Raw genomic sequence first — 22,569 nt, forward strand, 5'->3', positions numbered from 1 at the left:
TGGCGGCACGGGGTCCCCGCTTACTGCGGGGGGTGTGCTCAGGACCACAGTGGAAGCCTGAACCGGAGATGGCACCGAGCCCCGGATAGACTATGGTTTCCTGTACATTCGTACAGTTACCAGGTTTGATTTATAAACTAGGCACAGGAGGGGATTAGCAACAGTAGCTAACAACCACTAAGGAGGAAATAGAACAGCTGGAACAAGACGCTGTAACAAAAGCTGTGTGCGTGGCTCTGGGGCCACATGAAGTAAAACTTGGGTCACTGGAACGTGAGCTCTGCGGTGCCGCCAGCGCCGACACCCCACCCCGGGCGAAGGGATGCCTCGTACCAGGCAGGGCAGGGGGTGTGAGGTTTCATCACACTCCTCGACGTCACACCATTTAAAACTTGCTAAATGGGAAATTCCAGGAATAAACAATTCCTATTTTGGACCCTAGTTGACTGCGGGTAACTGAAAGTGTGGGAACCAAAACCGCAGATGAGGGAGGGGCTGCTGCCCTCGGGTGGGTGGTGAGGGGTGGGACGGCTCGGGCAGGAAGTGAGGAGTTGGAGCGGTGGATGGTGGAAGGTGGCACTGCCGGGTGGTGAAGGATGGAAGGCGATGGTGTGGGGAGGTGCTCGGAGCCGCGCAGGAGGGCCGAGGACATGGAGATGGGTGGGAGGGGTGGTGCGGGAGGGGGGCTGGCCGGGCGTGGCGGTGCTGGGTGTCGCTCTGGTTGTGGGGGATGGGATGGCCGTGTGGAGGGAGGAGCAGCTGGGCGGTGGGGAGTGGACAGTGTCCCTGGGAGCTGGCGTCACTGGATGGCAACCTGGAAGATGTGGAGGGAGGTGTTGTTGGCAGTGAGACTGGAGCATCTCGGTGAAAGATGGCCGACAGTCCTCAGGGTGGGCGGGGAGGATGGGGGTGGGACGGGAGACAGCCGTGCCACCGCTCCCCTCAACAGCGAGATGGGGCTCTTCTCCTTTTCCAGGACGGCCAGTCCCGGACCGTCCGGCAGTTCCAGTTCACAGACTGGCCGGAGCAGGGCGTGCCGAAGTCGGGGGAGGGCTTCATTGACTTCATCGGCCAAGTGCACAAGACCAAGGAGCAGTTCGGCCAGGACGGCCCCATCTCCGTCCACTGCAGGTGCGCTGCTCCCGAGCCCCAGCCCGTTTTCTGGCTGGGGAAACTGAGGCCCCGGGAGGATAACCATCAGCCCCAGTCTGAGCTATTTTCATGCCGGGGGAGCTGGGGGCCCCAGAGCCCCTGCCCTGAGCTGCCCTTCCCCCCACAGCGCCGGCGTGGGCAGGACTGGCGTCTTCATCACGCTCAGCATCGTGCTGGAGCGGATGCGGTACGAAGGTGTGGTCGACATCTTCCAGACGGTGAAGATGCTGCGGACCCAGAGGCCAGCCATGGTGCAGACGGAGGTGAGGCGGGGACGGGGAGACGCCCCGGCCTTGCAACTCTGTCTCGCGAGCCTCCGTTTCCTCTCTGTGAGGTGGGCTCGCTGTGAAGGGGTGGTCCTCAGTGCTCCTGCTTTGGGCTGGAGGGGACTGGTCGGCTCTCGACACGAGAGCAGGTTGAAGTCCAGAGCCAAGAAGTGAAGTGGATGCAGAGGGGTCCGCTCTGGTCCCCGAGTCACAGCAAGTTTATGGCTCAGCCACAGGCCCCGGATTCTAACATCCCACCCTCCCCAGATGGGGAAACACCAGAGTGGGAAGGGTCTTCCCTTCGATCGCATTCACACGGGGCGTTTTAACAGTGACCCCAAACTCCTGGAGAGACACGGCCAGGGGCACAGACCCCTAGCCTGAAGGGGCAGGTGGCGGGGCGGCTGAGCAACCATGTCTTAAAAGATGTACATGACCTGTAGGCAGAGAAGGGGGGGGGCGTTCGGGTGGAGAGTCAGCCCATGCGAGGGACACGCCAGGCCGAGGAGGGGGGCTGCCCTGGGGAGCCCTGGGAGGCGTCGGGGCAGGAGAGCCCCGGCTGAGCCCCTGTTCCCTCCTGCAGGACGAGTACCAGTTCTGCTACCAGGCCGCCCTGGAGTACCTGGGAAGCTTTGACCACTATGCAACCTAAAGCCATGGTCGCCCTGGCCTGACTCCACCGGCTCCAGAGGCCTCTGCCCGCGCTGGGTGGGGCCGGGAGGCCTGGGCCCCGGCGGCAGCATTTCTACACGGTCTCTGGGAACGACGCGGCCCCTCGAGCCCCCCCATGCGGCCCCCAGCAACCTCCCTGGCACGGCCGCTGCCTTCAAATACTTGCCACATTCCTCGTTTCCTTCCGATTCCAAAATGAGCAATTCCGGGGTGGGGGGTGGGGGGATGGTGAGCAAATGGGGGTTCTCCCCAGAACCAGAGGAGGGCAGGGGCCATGAACTAGACCCCTTGCCTCCCCCCCCCCAGATAGCCTTCCTTCCAGCCTGCACTCTGGGGGCGGCGGGCTGGGAGGGGAGGGCGGAGTTCAGCTTTCTTTTCTCCTTGTTAACTATCCAGTGACATTTCCTTTTTTTTAAAATAACGTATTTTTTTCCCCGTTTTTTTTTTTTTTTTAAAGAAGAAACAAACTGAAAAAAAAAAAGTGACTTGCAGTCAATGAATTTAAAAAGAAAAGCATTGCTTATTCCTGTTCTCTTCGCAGTCTGTTTTTTCACAGCAGGAGACGGTCTTGTGTGGCGGCTGCGTCCGCCGTGCGCCCTCAGCTGGCCCGTGGCTGGCGTCTTCCTTTTTCCTGCCCTCAGGAGCCCGGCCTCCCTCACGAATAGGACGCCCTTTTGCTCCTGGTTTCTTTTTTCCTTTTTTTTTTTTTCTCTCTCTCTTTTTTTAATGATTAAATTCTCAGACATATCAAGGACAGTTCTGAGGGTGGGGCGTGGAGGGGTGGGCACTGCAGCCTGAACCTCCCATCCCTCGCCCCCGAGGAGGAAGAACGGACAGAACGGGAGATGCTGCCTTTTCGGGGACAGAGAGGCTGCGTGCTGCCCCGTTCAGGGCGCCTTCCCCTGGGACCATGGGGCAGTTCCGGGGCAAAAGCAGAAAGGACGGTATCCCCCACCCCTGGGCAAGTGAGTTTTCCTCTTTGTACAAGAGCAGATCTGCCGCTGCTCCCGACACTGTTTATTCAAACGGAAGCAGCTGGGTGGCTTTCCCACCTCTGTGTATGTAGATATATCGACTTTGTATTAAAGGAAGATCGTCTGAACCCGGCCGTGGGTGGCATCTTTGTCGTGCCCTGTCTGTCCCATCTTGTCCTGGGCTGGCGGGGGCCTGGAAAAGCTGTGTTCTCATTCCGTCGTGTGACAGTCCAACGAGGGGCGGGGCCCAGAGAGGTGGTGTTGCTGGTCTAAGACAGTGGTCGGCAAACTGCGGCTTGCGAGCCACATGTGGCTCATGAGCCGCGATTTGCCGCTCTGTTGACTAATGAGTTTGCGACCACTGGAATAGGGGCTTAATCACAAGGAACAACAACAGCCTGTAATTATTGGAATCGAGAGTCTAGATCAGTGGTCGGCAAACTCATTAGTCAACAGAGCTGCAGTTTGCCGACCACTGGTCTGAGATGACACAGTGTCTAAGGGGCTGGGATAAGAACCTAGAACCCAAGTCTGGTCTTACAGGGGCGGCCTCCTTGATGATAGTTATTCTTGTTGATTATAGTGTGACTACCATTGAGCACCTACCAGGAGCCAGTTCTCTGAGATGGGCATCATCAGCCCAATTTACAGATGGGGAAACTGAGGTTCAAAGAGGGGCAGGCACTAACCCAAAGTCACACAAACAGAAGCTGGAGCTGGGATTCCTGGTCAGTCTCATCTCCAGCCACGCTGCCTTCTCCAGAAGGGCCGGTGATGGAGCTGAGCTCACAGAAGGCCGTATTGGGTTAGGGACACTGTTCTTAGCCAGTGAGTGGGCCCATACTCAGAGCCAGGGTCCGGCCCCGGGGGGTGCAGGGGAGCCATTTCCTGTCTGTACCTTGACACCCTTCGCCCGGCGTGTCAGCGCTGTATACGCTCCCCGACTCCCCGCCCGTCAGTCGCTTAGCAGCCGTCTTGGTCACACGGAGGCTCCAGGGATGAGAAGGGTGGTCTTGGTGAGGACGGGCCCAGGTTAGGTAGGAAAGGGTGGGGTCATCCCTTTTAGAAACTATCAGGTCCAGTATTCAAAAATATATAAAAGCTGTGACAACACCATTCGTAAACATATCAAGTTGATCAAATTCTATATTCCCCAAATTCGCAAATATTCATGGACCATCTATGAAAAATCAGCATTTAGAAAAACCAGCAGTGGATTTTTTTTTTTTAATCCTTACCCAAGATCATGTTTTGATTGGTTTTTAGAGAGATAGGAAGGGAGAGAGACATATCAATGTGAGAGAGATCAATTGGCTGCCTCCTGCATGCACCCTGACGGGATCGAATCCACAACCTGGGCACGTGCCCTGACCGGGAATCCAAACCTGCAACCTTTCAATGCACTGAATGGTGCTCCAACCAACTGAGCCACCTGGCCAGGGCAGCAGTGGACATCTTTACAAATTCCAAGAAACAAATATTAGATGAAATAACCTGATCTTGGCATCAAGGAGTAGATTATGTAAGTGATAATTAAAGTCTGCCTCCCCCAAAAGGCCTAATGTGGGAAATTTTAAAACACATTTCTAAATAAAGCATGGGTTTAAAGAAAATATAAAGAAGTACTAGTTATGTAATGAAACCTTTGGATTGCAGCCAAAGAGGTGCCCAGAGGAAAATATATAGCCTTGAACTCATGGTTCAGAAAACAATAAATTCAGAAACTTAGTGAACTTAAAAAACATGTTCCAAGCTTTCAATTCAAATAACTAGAGAGTAATCCTAATAAGAAATAAAAGTGAAAGTGAAATTAACTGGGAATTTTTGAGGTACTTTTGTATTAAAAAAAGTTTAGCTCCTGACTTCTGAATTCAGTAAGGAGAGGGATCCTTTTCTTAGTGACAGATTGTGGGACAAAATGAACAGAAACGTCAGACTCTTACCTAAGTTTGGTCCTAGCCCAGTGGTCGGCAAACTCATTAGTCAACAGAGCCAAATATCAACAGGACAACGATTGAAATTTCTTAGCCGAATCATCTAAGATGATTACTCTGCCCAGATAACTCCCACTCGGTCCTCAAAGCCCCATTCTAAAAGCCCCTCTGGTCTCCCAAGCCCACGACTCTGAAGTGTCTAAATAGGATCTATCTTGCCCTCCTTACTGGAAACTGGATGAAGAGGATCTTCAGGGAAAATTAATATGTGTGACCCTCAGTTCTGTGGTTCAGCCCTTGAGATGCTCATGGCTGTGTTTCAAAGTAGGTGGTGGCGGGCAGGAATTTATCTGAGGGCTTCCTGGAAGAGGAGGACCCTTAGGAATTGTCTTAACCAACAGGCATGACCACCAAGACACTAAATATCCCCAGCTATCTTGGCCCTGCCACAGGATACCATAACATGCACCCCCATTTATTGAGCACTTAGTGTATACTTGCCAAATCCTTCTGATAATGGACAGACCAGAAAACAGGCGCTAAGAGGTCAGGTCTCTTACCCACGACGATGCAGATGGTAAGTAGTAGAATTGGACGTGGGTCCAGGTCTGCCCATTTCCCGTGGTCATGTGAAGGCGTTCAAGGCATCTATGAGCTCTGCCGGCCCGTGGTCAGTATCAGCCACACACACCACAGCCCCAGGCTGGGAAGGACGGAGCCCACCTCCCATCACCCTGGATCTGGCAGGAGCCACAGCACTGTAGTGCTCTGTTAAATGCAAATGCCCTAAATACACACTTTATCTCTAACAACAACAATTTAAAAAGTTTAAAGCAAAAACACCCACAAGGAGGAATGGAAAGAATCACAGTGGTGCTAGAGACTGAACCTAACTCAGGAACAGAAAGATCAAGTCCTCAAAATAAGGATCTTGATGAATAATGTAATAGCAAATGTGATCAAACATACGTACAGGTCTTTATGCCCAATAAATAATGTACATTGTGCCCAAACACAGAGCTATTATGAAAACAGAACATGTATTAGGTCATAAAGGGAAACTCAACAGTCAGACTTAATAGCCACAATGCAATCCTGTATAATATAGAGCTAATATGCTAATTAGACCGGACAGCGGAACGACCAGTGGGCAGGACTGTGAGGCAGCCGGGGCTGAGGGCGAGCCCCTTGCACGAATTTCTCGCATCGGGCCTCTAGTAAAATTATAAATCAGTGATATCTAGCTCCTGGAATCCACATAATTGGAAGTATTAAAACAAATAATGAATTAAAGATAAATTATGTAAGCTATAAAGTATTTAAAACTGAATGAGGAGACTGTTGCCAATAAAAACCAGGGCAATGCAACCAAAGATGTACTCGGAGGTATAAAGTCAACTGTTTTTATGGGGGGAGGAAGATCACAGAATATAAATGAAATAAGCAGCCAAAGAAGTATTCAGAGGCAAATATATAGCCTTATATGAATTTATGAGGAAAATACCTGAAAATAAACTAAAGCTTTCAACTAAACATATACAAAAAGAACAAACCCCAAGGTAAGTCAAGGGAAAATATTAATAAGACAACCAGAAATCAATAGATGGGAAACTATGGCAGCAACAAGAAAATCCTATCTAATAACGTATAATATGCAAATTGACCATCACTCCAACACACAAGATGGCTGCCCCCATGTGGTCAAAGATGGCCACCCCATATGGACACAAGATGGCCAGCAGGGGAGGGCAGTTGTGGGCGATCAGGCCAGCAGAGGAGGGCAGTTAGGGGTGACCAGGCCTGCAGGGAAGGGCAGTTGGGGGCAATCAGGCCTGCAGAGGAGGGCAGTTAGGGGTGACTGGGGCTGCAGGGGAGGGAAGTTGTGGGGAACTGGGCCTGCAGGGGAGGGCAGTTAGGGGTGACTTGGGCTGCAGGGGAGGGCAGTTGGGGGCAATCAGGCCTGCAGAGGAGGGCAGTTGGAGGGGACAAGGCCTGCAGGGGAGGGCAGTTGGGGGAGACCAGGCCAGCAGGGGAGGGCAGTTAGGTTGACCGGGCCTGAAGGGAAGGGCAGTTGGAGGGGACCAGTCCTGCAGGGGAGGGCAGTTAGGGGTGACCAGGCTGGCAAGGGGTGACCAGGCCAGCAGGGGAGGGCAGTTAGGGGTGACTGGGCCAGCAGGGGAGGGCAGTTAGGGGTGACTGGGGTGCAGGGGAGGACAGTTGGGAGCGATCAGGCCTGCAGAGGAGGGCAGTTGGGGCAATTGGGCCAGCAGGGGAGGGCAGTTAGGGGCAACCAGGCTGGCAAGGGGAGGGCAGCAGGGGAGGGCAGTTAGGGTGACCAGGCCAGCAGGGAAGGGCAGTTAGGGGTGACAGGCCAGCAGGGGAGGGCAGTTAGGGTAACCGGGCCTGCAGGAAAGGGCAGTTGGGGGTGACTGGGGCTGCAGGGGAGGGAAGTTGTAGGGGACCAGGCCTACAGGGGAGGGCAGTTAGTGGTGATCAGGCCGGCAGGGGAGGGCAGTTAGGGGTGACCAGGCCGGCAGGGGAAGGCAGTTAGGGGCAATCGGGCTGGCAGGGGAGGGAAGTTAGGGGCAACCAGGCTGGCAAGGGAGGGAAGTTAGGGGTGACCAGGCTAGCAGGGGAGGGCAGGTAGGAGCGATTGGGCTGGCAGGGGAGGGCAGTTAGGGGCAATCGGGCCAGCAGGGGAGCAGTTAGGCGCCGATCAGGCTGGCAGGGGAGTGGTTAGGGGGTGATCAGGCTGGCAGGCAGAAGCAGTTAGAGGAAATCAGGCAGGCAGGCAAGCGAGCGGTTGGGAGCCAACAGTCCTGGATTGTGAGAGGGATGTCCGACTGCCCATTTAGGCCCAATCCCACCCAGGATTGGGCTTAAATGGGCAGTCGGACATCCCTTGAGGGGTCCCAGATTGGAGAGGGTGCAGGCTGGGCTGAGGGACCCCCGCCCACTCCGTGCATGAATTTCGTGCACCGGGCCTCTAGTCTATATAATAAAAGCCTAAGCAACCCTTACAGCGGAACAACAGGAATGACTGGTCACTATGATGTGCACTGACCACTAGGGGCAGATGCTCAATGCAGGAGCTGCCCCCTGGTGGTCAGTGCGTGCCCACAGATGGAGCGGAGGCTCAGCCAGAAGCTAGGATCACGGCTGGTGAGCACAATGGCAGTGGCGGGAGCCTCTCCCGCCTCTGCAGTAGCGCTAAGGAGCAGTGAGCTGAGCAGTAAGGAGCAAGCAGGCGGGCGGTAAGGAGCGAGGGATCCCAGATTGCGAGAGGGATGTCTGACTGCCGGCATCCCCCGAGGGGTCCCTGACTGTGAGAGAGTGCAGGCCAGGCTGAGGATCCCCCCCCACACACACACCCAGTGCACGAATTTTGTGCAACGGGCCTCTAGTAAGAATATAAAAAGCTGAATCTTTAGGAACACCCATAAAAGAGGCAGACCTTTGGCAGGACGAAAGAAGGCACAAACAATATTAGGGATGATGAGGACCAACTACTCTTACAGAGGAGAGATTTTAAAGGGTGTATATACCACTAAATCTGTAAAAGGATAAAATAGAAAAAAATTTAAGAAATCAAAATTAAATCAAGTCATTAAAAAGTGAATAATCTTAGAAATCATTGAGATGACGGTCAAGGATTCATCCCCCATACAAAACACCTTCACAGATGGTTTTCCAGGTGAGCTTTGCCAAATCTTCAATGAAGGACTGATTTGCATCTTTGATAAACTGTCAGCTTATAAAGGGAAAATAGGTAGTACTCTGTACGAGGACAACCTGCGGCGGGAGTAGCACATCCCTCTTACATGTCAAGGTGCAAAAAGGCTTCCAAAATACCCACTATGCAAATCCAGCATCTTAAAAGCACAGGAAGTTATAACACAATAGGGAAGGGATTATGGAATGCAAGGACAGTTTAACATGAGAAAACCTACTGAAGTTAGACTTAAATAAATTGCCACATTGGAGACCAACTTGAGAGTATCTAGTAAGCTGAAGATGGACATAAGCTTTGCCTCACTCTGTGGACTCTTGCAGATGTGCCCAAGGAGACATACAGGTGCATCTAGAGTAGAAGTATTTGTTGTTGTTGTTGTTGTTGTTTTAAAAAAAAGATATAAAGTATAATATATTTTTATGATAAACAATTTTTAATTGGAACCCATTTTTTATTTTATAAAAATTGGAACCAACTTAAATATCCACCAGCAGGAAAATGTATGAAGAATTCTGTGTGATCATACCATGGAATACTATACAGCAGTGAACATGAGCTATTAGAACACTGCCCTACAACCTGAGTAAACCTCAAACACTGACCAAAACAAGCAGGCAGCAAGCAGAAAAGATCGTGTGGTTTCATTATAGAATATTTTAGAACACATAAAGCAAATATAGAGCCGTGAGGAATAAACAGATGAGCAGTCAATATATAATAACTCATTTAGGTCGCAACATTACTGAAAGCAATCTACAGATTCAATGCAAGCCCTATCAAAGTCACAACCGAGGCCCGGTGCCTGCAGGAGCAAGCGGTGCAGCCAGGCGCCTGCGCGGCGCGGCCCCCGGCCGGGGCGGAGCCAGCCCGGACGGCGCGGACAGACGGCAGGTGGACTTCGCCTGCTCAGACAGGGGCTTCCTCTCGGGAGACGGCACGCCCTCCGACTCCAAGTACAGGGTGCCGGCAGGCGGAGCTTCCGCGGGTGCAGGCGGTTCAACTCTGCCTATTTCCAAACCCCGACTGTCTCTGTGGGGGACCTCCGCCAACCTGCCCCCCGCCCCGCCAGTCCCCGCCCCAGCAGGACGCAGCGGGGCAGCCCTCAGGCTCAGGCGGCTCAGTCGGCCCGCCGGGTCCTTCCACAGCCGCCATAAAGATGCACAGCACCGTCCACAGAGCTTCCCCAAACCCTGAGGTCCCCCCCGAGGGTCCCCATCCCTCCGCGGCCCGTGAAGCCCGATTACAGAAGGTGGTCGGTGGAGGTCACTTCCAGCACCTACAGCGACGAAGTCGGGTCCCCCAAAGTGCCACCCAGGGAGCCCTCGTCACGGAGCAACTCCCGCACCTCGAGTCCCGAGAGCCTTCCGTCTTACCTCCACGCGGCCCTGCCCCCACGCAGAGCTTTGCCCAGGCCCCCAAGTTCGTCAGCAGCAAAGCTCTGCAAAGACAGCACAGCGAAGGCCCTGCCCGCTGCCCCCCGCGTCCTGCCCATCACTGAGCGTGGGCAGGAGGTCAGCTCCACACACAGGCGCCTACTGCCCGAGAGAGGCCGCACCCGGACAGACAGGAAGGTTTTCACGGAAGCAGAGGAAGCGAAGGCGGCGCCCAAACGCAGCCCTTACCTGCTGGCGGCAGTGCCGTCTCAGCCACGGAGAAGCTGCACCCCGGGACCAAGGGGATGTGGGCGGCCACGTGAAGCTGAACACTTGTCCTGCGTGGTTTCTCCACAGCACGGATCCGGTCCGGCCGAGGGTCCTCGGGAGCAAAGGGTTCTCAGGCAGTTTTCCAGTTTGACTGAGGCTCACCGGGAAATGTTTCAGGTGCAGAATGAACGTGAACCCTGTAAAGAGAGGGTGAGAGGTGCTGTCATGCTGGGGACCCCAGATTTCCTTGGCCTTGGAGAAGAGTCTGTCCCAGTCCATAAAGATGGACCTCTACGTAAACTCGCGGTCCAGCAGCAGCCGGTTGACCAGTTAGTTACTATCTTCGTGATATGCATTCAGCATAAAACTCACGCTGGACTAGGACTCCTGATAGACTGGAAACTGAGCCAACGGGAGACAGCACAGTATTTAGAATCATAAAGAATTGCTTTTCCCACTGCATGGGAGAACAGATTTGCCAATGATGTTTCCAATAAGGGTTTAATCTCCAAAATTTACAGAGAATTCATACAACTTAACAAAAGGGAGATAAACGATCCAATCAAAAAATGGGCAAAGGACCTAAATAGACACTTTTCGAAAGAGGACATACAGAAGGCCGAGAGACACATGAAAACATGCTCAAAGTCACTAATCATCCGAGAGATGAAAATCAAAACGACAATGAGGTACCACCTCACACCTGTCAGAATGGCTATCATCAACAAATCAACAAAGACAAGTGATGGCGAGGATGCGGAGAAAAAGGAACCCTCGTGCACTGCTGGTGGGAATGCAGACTGGTGCAGCCACTGTGGAGAACAGTATGGAGTGTCCTCAAAAAACTGAAAATGGAACTCCCATCTGACCCAGTGATCCCACTTCTAGGAATATATCCAAGAAAACAGAAACACCAATCAGAAAGGATATATGCACCCCTATGTTCATAGCAGCACAATTTACAATAGCTAAGATTTGGAAACAGCCTAGGTGCCCGTCAGCAGATGAGTGGATTAAACAACTGTGGTACATCTACACAATGGAATACTATGCCACTATAAAAAAGAAGGAACTTTTACCATTTGCAACAGCATGGATGGACCTGGAGAGTTATGCTAAGCGAGATAAGCCAGTCGGAGAAAGATAAATATCACATGATCTCACTCATATGTGGGATATAATGATCAACATAATTTGATGAACAAGAATAGATCCAGAGACAAATGGCGGGGGGTAGGTTGGGGGAGGAGGGTTAGAGAGCAACCAAAGGACTTGTATGCATGCACAATGGACACAGACACTGCGGGGGAGGGAGCTTGCCCGGTGTGGGAATAGCTGTGGGGGCGGGGGGGGGGGGGGGCGCGCGGGGGAGTCAATTGGGGAAAAAGGAGGCATATGTAAAACTTTAGACAATAAAAAAAAGAATTACTTTTGCTGAGTAAGTTTGAAGACTTCTGACTTTTGTTTGATGTATTTTTGCAGCCTTTCCCATGGGGAGTGGGGGGTGTTCTTACTGTGGCTGTACCTACCTAGTGTAAAAATCGCCCGAGACCTGAAGACGTGCAGATTTCACTTCCTGTCGCTGCGGGGAGGACTAGCAGTTTACCTGGCAACCATACTTCCACCTGTACTGCCTCACTTCTTGAAAAATAAGAAGGTAGTAGAACATTTTCCTTACAGCTCCTGCTTTGTTCCACCCCGCCACCCCCTCGGCCCCCGCCCCGACCCCCCTCGGGCCAACGGCCACTGTCGCACTGCCTCACAGAAACAGCGCAAACAGTTCGCTTTTAAGCAATAATGAAACACAGCTGTGTGATTGAGAGTTGCTGTGTGGGAATATGTGTTTTGGGTGTTTTTTTTTTTAATCTCTCTTCTTTTTAAAAAAAATATATTTTATTGATTTTTTAGAGAGGAAGGGAGCGAGATAGAGAGCTAGAAACATCGATGAGAGAGAAACATCGATCAGCTGCCTCCTGCACACCCCCCACTGGGGATGTGCCCGCAACCAAGGTACGTGCCCTTGACCGGAATCGAACCCGGGACCCTTCAGTCCGCAGGCCGACGCTCTATCCACTGAGCCAAACCGGTTTCAGCATGGAGGTTTTTTTTTTAGACTATTAATAAATACAACACAAGCTGGCCTTGTGTTGCTGGTTCCTACTCAGCATTTCCTGGGGATTGCTTGCTTTTGAAGTAAAGCCTTCTGACCAAGAGCGACTATGTCTTAACTGGAGAGTCCCATCAGCACCGTCTGCTTTCAGTCAGTCCCACAGCTGGCCGCGCCGCGCTCCCACTGCCCTGCCACAGCCCCCGCTGCTCCCCCGCAGTTAGGCCCCAAGGAGAAGGAGCATTACCGCGGTGCTCTCACAACCGTTAAACCAGCTGTTCACAGTTCCACTGCTGAGTGACTTAGCTATGCAACGCTGATGTGCTGGTCTGAACTAAATGCAGGTTAAAACGTGCGTTAGGAAAATGCACTGATTTCTGCATTATGTGTACAGTATTGGACAAAGGATTTTATTCATTTTTGTTGCATTATTTTGAATATTGTCTTTTCATTTTAATTAAGTTACAATACTTATTATTTTTTAAGTATATTTTATTGATTTTTTTTTACAGAGAGGAAGGGAGAGGGAGAGAGAGTTAGAAACATCGATGAGAGAGAAACATCGATCAGCTGCCTCCTGCACACCTCCTACTGGGGATGTGCCCGCAACCAAGGTACATGCCCTTGACCGGAATCGAACCTGGGACCCTTGAGTCTGCAGGCCGACGCTCTATCCACTGAGCCAAACCGGCCAGGGCAATACTTACTTATTAAAAAAAAAAAAAATCACAACCATCTTTTTTCAGTAGTGGTCAAGCCGATCCCCGAGTTCCAATGGCATTGCAAGGGGCCCAGGATAGACAGTACAACCTTTAAACTGATCGGTGGCGTTGGAGGACTCCCACGCCCCAATTACAAAACTTGTCGTAATCAACACGCTGTGATGTCGGCATCAGGGTAGGCAGATAGGTCACCGGCACAGAACTGCAAGCCCAGAAATAAACACATGCATCTATGGCCAGTGATTTGTTTACAAGGACGCCAAGACCATTCGATGGAGAAGGCATGGTCTCGTCCACAAAGAGCGCGGGGACCGCTGGACAGCCACAGGCAAAAGGAGGGAAGTGGGCCCGTGCCTCACATCACATGCGAAAATCAGCTCAAAGTGGGTCGGAGACCTGCGTGTCAGAGCGACCTGATCAAACCAGGAAAACTCGGCAGCCGGCCGAGGCGGTGCCGCGCCGCCTGTCCCTGTGGTGGAGGGATGTCTTCATCGGAACGGACCGACATTTGGTGACAGAAATATGTGGATACGCCACTTCAAAATACCAAGAATGCAAATAACTAAATGCTTTCTTAAATTTAAAAAAAGTGAACATTTTTGTGTAGAATTTCAATTTTCTACACAGAAGTTGAGAGCAATATAATCAGCTCCCTCCGACTCTTCCCTTGGACGGAACAGCCCCTCACTCTGGGGGAAGCCAGCTGCCCGGTGGCACGGCGCGGCCCACGTGGCCAGGAACGGAGCCTCCTGCCAACAGCCCTACGTGTGCATTTAGAAGCGGATCTCCCAGCCCCGCCCCCAGGCAAGCCTTCGCTCTGGCTGAAACCTAGGAGAGAGCCAGAGTCGACAGCTACATTGTTCTCAGATTCCTGATCTGCATAAACTGTGAGAGAGAATAAATAGTTGATGTTTGATTCAGATGTAAAGAGTGAAGATGGGGAAAATACAAAATGGAGTGACTTTAACCAAACTGCTAAATGATTAACATTAGGAAGGTGGAGCCATAAGAAGACAATTCCTTTTCTTGTCTTAGACTAGCCTTGGGACGTAAGCTTTTGAACCATCCAGTCCCATGTCCACACCTGAACAGCTATTTACCTATAACCCTCTGGACACCCTAAAGGACCCAGGCTGTGACCAGACCGGTTGGCACCTGTCCTCCAGACCACCTGATACCTGACTCCTGGCCATCCCGGACCAATCTTGGGCTAAGAATACAGAACGGATTATTCTCAAGAGTGCATTTTTTACTATAATAACTCCTTTTTTCTTTCTTTATTGATTAAGGTATTACATATGTCTCCTCACCCCCCCCCCCACGGTCCCCCCACTCATGCCCTCACCCCCCTGGTGGCTGTGCCCATCGGTTAGGCTTATATGCATGCATACAAGTCCTTTGGTTGATCTCTCCCCCTTACCCCCACCCTCTCCTACCTTCCCTCTGAGGTTTGAGCATCTGATCGATGCTTCTCTGTCTCTGGATCTGTTTTTGTTCATCAGTTTATGTTGTTAATTATATTCCACAAATGAGTGAGATCATGTGATATTTATCTTTTACTGACTGGCTTATTTCGCTTAGCATAATGCTCTCCAGGTTCATCCATGCTGTTGCAAATGGTAGGAGTTCCTTCCTTTTTACAGCAGCGTAGTATTCCATTGTGTAGATGTACCACAGTTTTTTAATCCACTCATTTGCTGATGGGCACTTAGATTGTTTCCAAGTCTTAGCTATGGTGAATTGTGCTGTCATGAACATAGAGGTGCATATATCCTTTCTGATTGGTGTTTCTGGTTTCTTGGGATATAGTCCTAGAAGTGGGATCACTGGGTCAAACGGGAGTTCCATTTTTAATTTTTTGAGGAAACTCCATACTGTTCTCCACAGTGGCTGCACCAGTCTGCATTCCCACCAGCAGTGCACGAGGGTTTCTTTTTCTCTGCATCCTCGCCAGCACTTGTCATTTGTTGATTTGTTGATGATAGCCATTCTGAGATGGTGCCTCATTGTCGTTTTGATTTTCATCTCTCGGATGATTAGTGTGACTTTGAACATGTTTTCATATGTCTGTTGGCCTTCCTTCTGTCTTCTTTCGAAAAGTATCTATTTAGGTCCGTTGCCCATTTTTTGATTGGGTTGTTTATCTCCCTTTTGTTAAGTTGTATGAGTTCCCTGTAAATTTTGGAGATTAAACCCTTATTGGATGTAACATTGGCAAATATGTTCTCCCATGCAATGGGCTTTCTTGTTTTGTTGATGGTTTCTTTCGCTGTGCAGAAGCATTTTATTTTGATGTAGTCCCATCTGTTTATTTTTTCTTTAGTTTCCATTGCCCTAGGAGCTGTGTCGGTAAAGATATTGCTTTGGCATATGTCTGAGATTTTGCTGCCTGTGGATTCCTCTAGGATTTTTATGGCTTCCCGTCTTACGTTTAAGTCCATTATCCATTTTGAGTTTATTTTTGTGTATGGTGTAAGTTGGTGATCCAGTTTCATTTTTTTGCGTGTATCTGTCCAATTTTCCCAACACCATTTATTGAGGAGACTGTCTTGACTCCATTGTATGCTCTTGCCTCCTTTGTCAAATATTAATTGAGCATAATGGCTTGGGTCAATTTCTGGGTTCTCTGTTTTGTTCCATTGGTCTATATGTCTGTTCTTGTGCCAGTACCAGGCAGTTTTGAGAACAGTGGCCTTGTAATACAGCTTGATATCTGGTATTGTGATCCCTCCAACTTTGTTCTTCTTTCTCAGGATTGCTGCAGCTATTCGGGGTCTTTTTTAATTCCAGGTGAATTTTTGGAGAGTTCGTTCTAGGTCTGTGAAATATGCCATTGGTATTTTAATGGGGAGTGCATTGAATCTGTAGATTGCTTTGGGTAGTATGGACATTTTAATGATGTTGGTTCTACCAATCCATGAGCACGGTATGTTATTCCATCTGTTTATGTCTTCCTCTATCTCTTTTTTCAGAGTCCTGTAGTTTTCTGAGTACAGGTCCTTTACCTCCTTAGCTAAGCTTATTCCTAGGTATCTTAATTTTTTTGGTGTAATAGTATAATAACTCTTAAATTTTCGTTCTTCTTTGGAACACTTCTGGTTTTGCCCGGATGTGTTTCCAGTTTGCCAGCTCTAAGAACTATGAATAAATCTTTGTCTTTTATTTCTAAAAAAACAAAAACAAAAAAACTAGAAAAGCATATGACAAACAAACTCAGGGTAGTGTTTCCTCTGGGCAGGAGGAAGGGGGGATGCATCAGCAAAGAGTGCACAGCTCCCAGTGACCCCAACGAGACGGGTAGTGTTTTACTCATTGAGTTGGGTGTGAAGGATCTGGCGTCCATTATGTCGCTTTTGCGTAACTGGAGTAATAAAATAATACATCTATCAAAGGAAAAGGGGAGAAATATCACCCCAAAGCATTTGATTAAAAATAAACTGTTCCATAACTTGATAAATTACCTTGATGTTGCAGGAACTTCAGAAGTTGGCAACAGTTTTCTATAAAGAACCGGATGTAAGTGTTTTAGGCTTTGCAGGCCAGCAAGTCTCTCGCAGCCAGTCAGCTAGACTAGTTAGACAAAACGTTCATTGTTGCAGAAGAAGCGATTGCCTACCTGGACACCTGGAATTGGCTTCAGTTGTACTGAAGATGAGAAAACCCAATATACTATGCTGCAAAGCCGCCATAAAAAGTCATTGGCCTGTTTCTGAAGCTGGTGCAGCTCAACAGAGAACATTTCCAGCCATAGATAGCTCTGGTCCAAGTCCTTGTCAAGCACTCAGCACACTCAGATGTACGATCATGTGCTCACAGGCCAGACAAAAATGCCATTTTCCACCGAAAAGAGAGGCCCACCCCCCTCCCACACGGCATTTGATCCCAACTCTCCCTGTCTGGGCAAAGCCAGGCCCGGTCACTGGCTCTTCCCCACCCTTGTGCAGTACAGTCTCTCTCTGAGTTCAATTACTTATTTAAGAGAAGGGATTTTTTGAAAGTCACTCTTTGTATCACTAGGATATGCACAGTGTTACCTGGTACAAGTTAACTGTGAACCATAACGTGTCAGAAAGGACCGAAGTACAGCCCTGGCCAGTTTGATTCCACGTTTCGGGTTTGATCCCCAGTTGGGGTGCATACAGGAGGCAACTGATCGATGTTTCTCTCTCACATCAATGTTTCTTTCTCCTTTCTTCTCCCTTCTTTTCTCTCTCAAATCAATAAAAATATCTTTTTTATTTTTTTTAAGCAAGACCAAAGCAAAGAAGGAAGGAGATGAGGATGATGATAGTAACAGTAGTAAAATTAGTAGGTGGAAAAAAAAAAAAAAAAGACAATTGGACCACTTTTTCTTACCATATATAAAAATAAACTCAAAATGGCCGAAACCGGTTTGGCTCAGTGGATAGAGCGTAGGCTTGTGGACTGAAGGGTCCTGGGTTCGATTCCGGTCAGGGGCGTGTGCCTTGGTTGCAGGCACATTCCCAGTGGGGGGTGTGCAGGAGGCAGCTGATCGATGTTTCTCTCTCATCAATGTTTCTGACTCTCTGTCCCTCTCCCTTCCTCTCTGTAAAAAATCAATAAAATATCTTTAAAAAAATAAACTCAAAATGGATTAAAGACTTAAATTTAAGGCATAAAACTCCTAGAAGAAAACATAGGCAGTAAAATCTCTGAGATTGCCCTTAGCAATATGTTTTTGGACATGTCTCCTTGGGCAAGGGCAACAAATAACAAACAAATGAGACGACATGAGACGAGAAAGTTTTTATCCAGCGAAGGAAAGCATCAACAACACTAAAAGACAAACTACTGAATGGGAGAAGGCATTCACCAATGATACATCCACTAAGGGGTTAATATCCAAAACACATAAGGAGCTCATGTAACTTAACACTGAAGAAATAAAAACAAATTGATTCGAAAATGGGGAGATGCAAATGGCCAACAGACATGAGAAGATAGGCAGTGTCATGACACCCCAGAGAGATGCAGAATAAAGCCGCAGTGAGCTCTCACCCCACACCCGTCAGAATGGCTACCAGCAACAAACCCGCAAGCAAGTGCTGGTGAGGCCGTGGAGAAAAGGGGACCCTCGTGCACTGCGGGTGGATCGCAAGCTGGTGCAGCCACTGTGGAACACAGTATGGAGGTTCCTAAAAAAAAATTAAAAATGGAACTGCCCTAGGACCCAGCAATTTCACTTCTGGGTATTTACCTGAAGAAAACAAAACCACGAATTCAAACGGATACACGCACTCCTCTGTTCCTTGCAGCATCGCTAGCCAGGATACAAAAGCAATTTAGATGTCCACCGATACATGAGTGGGTAAAAAAGTGGGACATACACACAACGGGCCATTACTCAGCAATAAAAAAGAACGAACTCTTGCATTTGCGACAGCCTGGATGGACCGAGAGGGTATCGGCATGATGCTAAGTGAAAACAGTTACCCAGAGAAAGACAAATACCATGCGATTTTACTCATCGGTGGAATCCCAAACTAAACCAACAACACACAGAACAGAAGCAGACCCACAGATACAGGGAACAAGCTGATGGCTGCCCGAGGGGGAAGGGGTGGGGATAGAGGAAAAAAAAATAGAAAAAAGGATGGAAAAACGGGATATTGGCAGTCTTGGGGTTTCTCCACACAAGATCCTTTTTCTTTCAAAGAGAAAAGGAGTGACTTTCCAGGGAGAAACGTGCCAGGGACGCACGACACGTGCCAGTGGCACCTGCTCCTGGGGCAGCGCCTGAGGAAGACAGCCTCGCTCTGTGGTTCTCCTGCCTCAAAGGCACAGTCTCCATCTAATGACGAGTAAACACTGAACTCAAGTTGGGGGACACTGATCTGGCCAGTGCCCTTTAGGGGGTCAAGACCGTAAAGGACAAAGAACGAAAATCTATCACGGACCAGAGGAGACGAGGAAACGTGATGAGTCACTGGGACGCGGGGTCCTGGATTGGATCCTGGGCCTGGGCAGAGGCGCCGCTGTAGGTGGGTGCCGGGTGTGGGATCGCGTCGGGGTCCGGCCTCGGGAAAGGGCTGTGCGTGTAAGACGCTCACCTGAGGAGCCGCTGGGTGAGGCACTCTCTGTATTATTTTTGTAATTTCTCTGCGGGTCTAAAATTGTTTCAAAATAGAAAGTTATAATAATGTTTAAAGTCATCGGCTCATTGTAACAACAACAATAGCCAGTGAGAAACTGTAAATATATAGGACACTAGATCCTAACAGTGGGTGCCAGGGTCCTGGGAGGAGGGGGTGGTGGGAAGAGGTGTTTCATGGGGTGAGGGGTTCAGATTTACAAGATGAAAGGGGCTATGGATGGATGGTGGTGATGGCTGCATAACAGTGTGAATGTATTGAATGCCACTGAACTGTCCACTTAAAAATGGTTAAGATGGCGCCCTAGCCGGTTTGGCTCAGTGGATAGAGTGTCAGCCTGCAGACTGAAGGGTCCCAGGTTCGATTCCCAGTCAAGGGCACATGCTTGGGTTGCAGGCTCAATCCCCAGTAGGGGGTGTGCAGGAGGCAGCTGATCAATGATTCTCTCTCATCATTGATGTTTCTCTCTCTCTCCCTCTCTTTTCCTCTCTGAAATCAATAAAAATATATATTTTTAAAAATGGTTAAGACGGTAAATGTTATATGTATTTTACAATAAAAGAAGAAAAAGAAAGAAAGATTATAAGAGTATCCACCTCAAAAAAAAAAAGACACTACGTCTAATCTTGGGGACACATGTGTGATTATAAACACACTAGAGGCCCGGTGCACGAATATGTGCACAGGTGGGTCTCCCTGCCTGGCTGGCGACTGGAGCAGATCTGGGCCATCTTGCCCAGTCCTGATCAGGGCCCATCAGGCGAAAGGACCGTGGGAGGTTGGCCAGCCATGGGAAGTTGGCTGTGAGAGCGCACTGACCACCAGGGGGCAGCTCCTGCATTGAGCGTCTGCCCCCTGGTGGTCAGTGTGCATCATAGTAACGGTCGCATAGGCTTTTATATATATGGGTAGGACAAAGATATTGGAAAGCTATACATCTAAGCTGACAGCATACCTCTGGTGAGAGAGATATGGCCAATTTATTTTTTTATTTAATTTTTGTATGACTGATTAATTTTAGAGAGGAAGGGAGAGAGGGGGACAGGGAGAGGGAAACATGGAGAGAGAGAGAAAGAGAGAGAGAGATTTGTTGTCTCACTTATTCATGCATTCATTGGTTGATTCTTATATGTGCCCTGACCGGGGATTGAACCTGCAACCTTGGTGTATCGGGATGATGTTCCAACCCACCGAGCTACCCAGCCGGGGTGAGATATGGCCATTTTAAAACCTGACACAAACTCTTCGATGCTCTGTCATTGAGAGGTGGGGTCCCCGTCCCCTCCCCTTGAAACTGGGCAGGCCTGTGACCGTCAGGACCCACAGCAAAGAGGGGAAGTGGCGCTAAGTGACCCCCAAGGTGAGGTCATAAAAGGCTCTCGCTCTCTCAGGATGCTCTCGCCCGCCCAGCCGTACTGGGAGGGAGCCCCAGCCACACGAGAGGCCACGACAGGTGCCCTGGTCTGCAGTCCCCGCGTCCTCACTGACGCCCAGACCTCACCCAATGGAAACAGGTGTCCCCACCGCACCGGATCCCCGGGACGACGCACGGGATCAGGGCCCACGAGTGAGCGTAACGAAATGATCGGCGCTCACAGCTTGAAATCTGGGGTGAAGGTTGTGTGGAATGGAAAGTGGGTCAGAGGGCAAAGATGAGACCAGGATGAGAAATGACTGAACTTCAGTTCTTACAGTAACACTTCTGTTTCGAAGATGGAAAATGCATTTATGCAGTAATGGTGTGATTAAAAATGAATTTAAAGAAACAAAGCCCTTTCATCCATTATCAGCTATCAGAGACTTAGCTTATGGTGAGCAGAGGGCACAGCCCACAAAAATGAGGGCACAGTAAATCGTGCCGTGTCCTCCCCAGGCCCTGTCACTGTCACAAAAAACAGCAGCTCTTCTGCCCAACCAGCGTGGCTCAGTGGTTGAGTGTCGACCCATGAACCAGGAGGTCACGGTTTGATTCTTAGTCACGTGTCTGGGTTGCGGGTTTGATCCCCAGTGTGGGGCGTGCAGGAGGCAGCTGATCAGTGATTCTCTCTCATCACTGATGTTTTTATCCCTCCCTCCTTCTTCCTTCCTCTCTGAAATAAAATACTTATTATATATAAAATATATATATATGAAAACAAAACAAAACAAACAGCTCCCGTTGATCGAGAGGCATTGTGGTATTTCACACACTGTGATAACATAGTATTATCTTCCTCAATTTGCAAGTGAGAAAAGTGAGGCACAGAGACGTTAAGTAACTTGCCCAAGGTCACACAGCCAGACAATGACAGAGCCAAGACTTGAACCTGGACCTCCTGGACCCAGAGTGTTCACAAAATTGAGTAAGCACCGTGCCCGGCACTGGATGTTCAAGAGCGAGCAACACACAGCCCACCCCCACCTTCACGGGGTTTGTTGACGAGTGGGGGAGACAGAACTGGAAGCAGGGAATTTCTGCCCTGTTGTGCTGGGAGGAACCCAAGGGATCATGGGCACATAGACTGAGGGTGTCAGGAAAAGCTCCCAGCCATGCGAGGGTAAGTAGGGTTTTAAGATTTTCACTTCTTCCTGGTGGGAGAGGGGAGGGGAAGGGTGTGCCTGGAAGAGGCACAGCTCCCGTAAAGATCAGTGAGAGAGCCCGGCACCTGGGGGCACCCTGGACAGATGCAAACTGGCCCCATCATTCAACTCACTTTTATTGGTTGACGTGGGCCCTCCTCTCCGAAGGGCAGTTTAACGTCCATGCAGCTCAGAGCGGGACGGTGGGGGCTGGCCCGGCACCTGGGGGGCGGGGGGGGGGGCGGGGAGAGAAGGCTGCAGGCTGTGTCCCGCTGGCACCTGTTGTCCCGGCAACCCTGTTCCACCCAAATTGTCGGCTCTCCCACCACATGGGTCCTTGGGAGAAGAAGGAGCCGTGTGAGCCAGTTCTGGGGGGCCGCCTCTCTCCCGAGTCCCAGGACCCACGTGGGTGCCTGAAGCTGTGGACAGTACCGAACCCTAGAGAGGCTGTTTTTCCTGCAGACACACACCTATGTTAGGGCTTAGTTTGTAAATAGGCACCGTGAGAGAGTAGCAGTAATGACACAATCACCGGGAGCTGTGATGAGGGCTCTGTAAGTTGTGTGAGCGTGGCATGACGGAGTCAAAGAAGGCTGATGAGACCAGGCCCGGTGACACCGGGCGGTCCATCTGGCCACCTAGACGCTACTCGGTGGCTAATGGACCAGGAGCGTCACCCCGTGGAGACGCCAGA

General features: G+C 50.1%; 1 protein-coding gene and 1 pseudogene across 4 annotated transcripts in view; both read left to right on the forward strand.

Annotated features, from left to right (window-relative positions):
• PTPRS (protein tyrosine phosphatase receptor type S) overlaps nt 1–3,186 on the forward strand; it is a 60,283-nt gene extending 57,097 nt beyond the window's left edge. For all 4 annotated transcript variants that reach the window (XM_054717480.1, XM_028159199.2, XM_054717481.1 and 1 more), the window contains 3 exons: nt 977–1,131; nt 1,280–1,415; nt 2,002–3,186. In XM_054717480.1, the coding sequence (XP_054573455.1) occupies nt 977–1,131; nt 1,280–1,415; nt 2,002–2,070 (360 nt within the window). In that variant the 3' untranslated portion in view covers nt 2,071–3,186. The remainder of the gene's footprint in view (nt 1–976; nt 1,132–1,279; nt 1,416–2,001) is intronic.
• A 5,451-nt stretch (nt 3,187–8,637) lies between these two features.
• Nucleotides 8,638–12,782, forward strand: LOC114234840 (ERBB receptor feedback inhibitor 1-like; annotated as a pseudogene).
• Nucleotides 12,783–22,569: the final 9,787 nt, after the last annotated feature.

This window comes from Eptesicus fuscus, chromosome 6 (assembly GCF_027574615.1).
Source record: "Eptesicus fuscus isolate TK198812 chromosome 6, DD_ASM_mEF_20220401, whole genome shotgun sequence".
Lineage (NCBI taxonomy): Eukaryota > Metazoa > Chordata > Mammalia > Chiroptera > Vespertilionidae > Eptesicus > Eptesicus fuscus.